We start from the raw sequence: 5,821 nt of genomic DNA on the forward strand, positions 1-5,821 counted from the left end.
GAAAATAATTACTTTTAATAACTCAATTCTATTTATAATCTTAGAGAAAATTATACAAATTAATTAGAATATAAACATTTATATTTGGTTCAGTAAGAACATTGTGGGAATTATTCTATTGTATTTGTGTTGTTTTATAATATAGCATTTTCAGTAAAGTAGGATTTTTAAATGAGAAAAATAAAAATGGTCAAAAGCTAATTTAAAAGTCTAGTTTTAATTCAGCTTATCAGGAAAGATATTTATAAAATTATGTTCAAAATACAATAAGCAGAGATTCGCAAGTGTTTCTATATGTCACTGTGGTCATATTGTAAGACTAGTTTTTATAAGTTTATCTTCATAATATTTTGTTTGTATTTGTCTTTTCTCAAATATTTTCCATGGCCTAGGTAAGCAAGAACCCAATTAAAAGAGCTAAATTTGCACTGGCTGGGTTGCTCAGTTGGTTGGACTATTCTCCCAAGCACTGGTAGGTGGTTGGTTGGATTTCCTGTCAGGGCACATACCTAGGTTTTGGGTTCCAGGTGCCTACAGGAGGCAACCAATTGATGTTTCTCCCTCACATATGTTTCTCTCTCTCTCTCTCTCTCTCTCTCTCCCTCTCCCTCTCCCTCTCTCCCTCTCTCTCAAATCAATAAAAATATATCCTCAGGGGAGGATTAAAAAAAGAGCTCAATTAAGAAAAACACTAAATATTTGAGTAAATAATGAGAGTAAATTATCATCTTCAGTTAATAATAGAGTCTAACAGAAAATCTAAAATGTATAAAATGAAGCAGCACATGAATTTAGCCTGTTATTCTGAGAATTTCTTAAGACCATGCCCTTTTGGGTGATGTCCTTCTCTTGCATTCTTCCCCTACCGCACCCCAGAATATCTTTTCTAGCCTAATAGTACTTACATATGTATTGCCTAGGTTTTCATTTTCAGTGGAGGGGTTGTGAATGGACTGCATGAGTTGTGTGGTATAGACATTGCAATTTTCCCAAAACATGGCAACATCCTCTCCAAAACAGTTTCTCAGACACTCTAAAAAGATCTTGGGAAACCTCTGAGTTGATTCCTATCTTACAGCATTATTCCCTGCAATGGCTTAAAGTTGACAACTCATGTTGAAATTAGTAATTAATTATGTAATGTGCCTATATCTTTATGTATTTGCTTCATCTGTGATCATCAATTATATATTTCATATTGATTCTGCAGCTTTTTATCTCTAACTAAGATTTTATAATTTGTGCTTATGGAAGCAGCATATCTTTAACTTTTTTGGCACTAAGTACCATTAAAGCCATTTTATGGCTTTCCAATAATTAAAACCTTTGTATTGCTGCAGCAGTGAAAAGAACACTGCCTACTACCTGGGGATAATGCTACCATTATGCTAGAGTTTAATGGAGTAAGGATAAAGGCCAAACACAACATGGCCCTGTGTTTTATTGGACCCTGTGATCATTTAGCACTGGACGGGTGGCCAGTACAGCTGTCAATCCTGACTTCCCAATGCACTTAGGAAAAGTATGTAACCTATATCCTATTTCCTAAACAGAAATAATTTAGGGAATTCGTTTTTTTTAAAAAAAAATATTATAGTTCTTTCCACTTACGTCATCATCTCCTCTGATTTTTGGATTAGCAGCCTAAATATAATATTTTAAAATAATAAATATATGAAATTCCAAAAATAAGAAATCTAAAAACCATTTTAATTTCTTTTTTTTTTCTTTTTCTCTTTCTTTACAATGTTAACACAGAGAAGTGGGAAGTTACTTAGCAGGGTTCCGGGTTTTCTCGAGCCCCGCCCAACCACAGCTACAGGCTTTTAGTCCCTGGGTCGGTCTGTCCTGAGAAAGCAATCTCTGTCCATGGGTCCGTGCTCTGCCCGCCCGCCACGCATCTGCCCTTCTCTTCTGACTCCGCCCCACATCTGTCCGGAACCGCCTTGCGTCTGAGCTGACCCAGTGCGCTTCTGCCAGTCAGTCCCTCCGGACCTGCCGCAAGTCTCAGACTGCCGAAACCACCGCGCGTCACTCGGTCCGTACCCAGTGGGCATCTTGGGTATCTGGGCGGTCCCGGTCCTCCGCGCGTGTCTGTCTGTCTGTCTTTCTGTCTGATCCGCCGCCTGCAGCCTGCCGGCCGGCCCAGAGCACCAAGTGCCCAGTCTGCCCTTTCGCTGACGCTGAGTGTGTGTAGCGGCCTTAGTTAGCTGCGAGCCTGCCTGAGACTGGCCAGGCAGCCCCGGGCGGAGGAATACACATTCGGCCCTGCTCTTGTTGATGTAATTTTAAGCCAACAGGAGCTCAAGGCCTGTATTTATGCAGAAAACAGGTTGCGAGGCCTGGATCTGCAATGCTAAATGTGGGGAGCCACCCAGCTGCTTGATGATTTCTTATAATTTAACAGGGAAAGGGAAATCTTTTCCTACCGCTGGCTTTTGAAACTGATTTTAAATCTGAAAGCGTGGAAACTGTATGCCCCTTAGTTAGAACAGACTCCTTACTGGGATGCCTTTTTGTCTGATGCGTTTGTTCTGAGCCTGCTGACCAGGTGTTTCTGAACTTCATTTTCTCAGCCTCAACAGTGTTACTGAGTCTGCTTTTAGCTTCCTTCGCCTTGGCTTTTTCTGTTCGTGAACAGCTGCTTGGCCCATAGCTTAGAGAAAGCAGACTTTTCTCTCCCAAGAGAGCCTCCTCCCTGTGCTCAGAGAGATGGGGAGTGGGGAGCCTAATCCTGCTGGCAAGAAAAAGAAGTACCTCAAGGCTGCCCTGTATGTGGGTGACTTGGACCCAGATGTCACCGAGGACATGCTTTATAAGAAGTTCAGGCCTGCTGGCCCTCTGCGCTTCACCAGAATCTGCCGTGACCCAGAGACCCGCAGCCCTCTGGGCTATGGTTATGTTAACTTCCGCTTTCCTGCAGATGCTGAGTGGGCCCTGAACACCATGAATTTTGATCTGATTAATGGCAAACCATTCCGCCTCATGTGGTCTCAGCCAGACGACCGCTTAAGAAAGTCTGGAGTTGGAAATATATTTATCAAAAATCTGGACAAATCCATAGACAACAGGGCTCTTTTTTATTTGTTTTCTGCTTTTGGGAACATTCTCTCTTGCAAAGTTGTATGCGATGACAACGGCTCTAAGGGTTATGCCTATGTGCACTTTGACAGCCTGGCAGCTGCCAATAGAGCCATCTGGCACATGAATGGTGTGCGGCTCAACAACCGCCAGGTGTATGTTGGCCGATTCAAATTTCCAGAAGAGCGGGCAGCTGAAGTTAGGACCAGGGATAGAGCAACTTTCACCAATGTTTTCGTTAAAAACTTTGGCGATGAAGTAGATGATGAAAAACTGAAGGAAATTTTCAGTGAATATGGGCCAACCGAGAGTGTTAAGGTAATAAGAGATGCCAGTGGGAAATCTAAAGGCTTTGGATTTGTAAGATATGAGACACACGAGGCTGCTCAGAAGGCTGTGCTAGACCTGCACGGAAAGTCCATCGATGGGAAAGCCCTATATGTAGGGCGAGCACAGAAGAAAATCGAACGTCTGGCTGAATTAAGGCGAAGATTTGAAAGGCTGAAAGTCAAAGAAAAAAGTCGACCTCCGGGGGTGCCTGTCTATATTAAGAACTTGGATGAGACCATCGATGATGAAAAACTAAGGGAGGAATTTTCTTCCTTTGGATCAATTAGCCGAGCCAAAGTGATGGTGGAAGTGGGGCAAGGCAAAGGGTTTGGTGTAGTCTGTTTCTCCTCTTTTGAAGAGGCTACCAAAGCAGTGGGTGAGATGAATGGTCGCATGGTGGGCTCCAAACCGCTGCATGTGACCCTGGGCCAAGCCAGGCGCAGGTGGTGAGAATAAGAATGTTCAATTTGTTTCAGCCTTAAGCTGGTGCCTACTTAGTTTGGGCTACTTTGTGATAAAAGGTTATTTTATGCCAATTCACAGGTTTTTTTTAAGTGAGTATTTTCTTTTTTTTAAAAAAAAAAAAAGTGAGACTAGAAAATCTTGTTCATTTTAGTGAAGAACATAATTTCTAATTGTAAAACTGTCATTTTGTACTAATTTTTTATGTAATATTCTTAGGATTATGGAGAATAAAGTTTACTTCTCCACACATTTGTTTTCCTAAATGAGTCAAGGTGAAGTAACTGATTGAGTATATTTTCTTCCTATTTCAATACTACTACTAAATTTGATTTCTTCTATGAAAATATTCTCAAAATGCTCCGTACTTCTGATTCTATCACAGTACAAACTTCTAACTTGCTTTTTGACAAATCAATAGCACAGGGGGAAATGTATGTGGTCCAGTTATCATTTGTGCATAATTTGACCTTAAATTATTAATTAATATGAATATTCTTTGAAAAAGATGTGAGCTTTTTTTCTTTCCTTTATTTATATTATTTTCATTTTAAAATATATTTTGGGCATACCACAAACTGAATAGTGACTGTGACTAAGTGTTGGGAGTTTTTTTTATTAACTTCATACTCAGAGAAATAAGCATATTGGTGTTTTTATCAATCAGTACCTTAGGAAATTAATACTTTAGGCATTAATTTTTTTAAATTATTAGTTTCATCTTAAAAACCTTTCCTGAAAGAATTGAAATTTGACAACAATCTAAAGAGCATTCTTGCTACTCACTTTTCTAAATTCCTTTGTATGTATACTTGAATAATGTTAAATTAACAAGAAAGGTGAATAACTGCATTGAATTGCCTTTAGATAAGTTTAAGATTTTAACTTCATCTCTTATTGTCAATATAAAAGGTAAATAATCCATATAATGATGTTGAAAAACTACCTTGAAAAACATGTATTAAACTTGTCATTCTCTTGTAATTATTTAATATATCCATGTGAAAATATTCACAGATGTTTCAAATGAAGGAAAAAGTTGTTACTCCTGATTAAATCATATGCCTTCATCTATCCTATGAGAGCTATTAATGCACTATGTTTCTCTTTCGGTCTTGTTGCTTGAAAGTTGTTACAGAATGTTCTATTCTTTGTCACAGTTACAGTATTTAGCCTGTAACTTCTAGGTTATACATTTTCTGCATTTCACTAGCTATTCCCTCTTCTTCCCATCCATCTACCTTCCATCCATATTACACTTACTTTTCTATTTTCTTTGAACTTCCTTTCTCTCAATATATGCTAGTTGAAATCCATTTTGAAAGTATATAAATAAATACCTAATTTATGTAAATGTTAAATAATAACTTAAACATATGATTCATTCATACCACAGATCCAGCCATAAGATCTTTTGTTTCTATTCTCAGTCGTTTTTTTATTTCTCTGCATAAAAACCTTTCTTTTCATACATAATTCAATATAAATATATAATTTATTAACACTTTTGTTAGCAATTTGCCCACAAAATAATGAGGATAAGCTGTTTCTAAATAATTATCTATAAATTATATATATATATATTCATTATCAAATATTTTCAAGTGGAAATCACTTTTTTAAATTGTAAACATAATACATGCTAATTGTAAAATAATGTACACAATGCAAAAATTTATAAAGAAGTAAAATTCCCATAGTTCAGAGGTGACTACTATTAATATTTTCAGTATGTGCATTTCCTGCCATGTCTTTTTTTCCTATTTATACATTCACTGTGTTACAAGCGAAAAAGAAAATATGTTACAAGTACCGTTACATGCTTTGTTAAATTTTTAAGCATAACTATCTTTTCATGTTAATAAATATTGATCTGTACCATCATTTTAGTTAATGCTTAGTATTCCATTATGTGGATGTGCTAAAACTTATCTAAGTAGTTCATTAT

At 37.4% G+C, this 5,821-nt stretch overlaps 1 protein-coding gene across 1 annotated transcript; it reads left to right on the forward strand.

Annotated features, from left to right (window-relative positions):
- Positions 1–1,827: 1,827 nt before the first annotated feature.
- PABPC5 (poly(A) binding protein, cytoplasmic 5) lies at positions 1,828–5,246 on the forward strand. The gene is made up of 2 exons (XM_006753157.2): positions 1,828–2,038; positions 2,577–5,246. Exon 2 carries the CDS (start codon positions 2,713–2,715, stop codon positions 3,859–3,861), a length of 1,149 nt encoding a protein of 382 aa, XP_006753220.1. The 5' UTR covers positions 1,828–2,038; positions 2,577–2,712; the 3' UTR covers positions 3,862–5,246.
- The last annotated feature ends 575 nt before the right edge of the window (positions 5,247–5,821 follow it).

The sequence above is a fragment of the Myotis davidii genome, unplaced genomic scaffold, assembly GCF_000327345.1.
Source record: "Myotis davidii unplaced genomic scaffold, ASM32734v1 scaffold1331, whole genome shotgun sequence".
In the NCBI taxonomy this organism is placed as follows: Eukaryota; Metazoa; Chordata; class Mammalia; order Chiroptera; family Vespertilionidae; genus Myotis; species Myotis davidii.

Coding starts and splice junctions, on each gene's coding strand:
- PABPC5 (XM_006753157.2), top strand. CDS start 2,713: ATGGGGAGTGGGGAGCCTAATCCTGCTGGCAAGAAAAAGAAGTACCTC.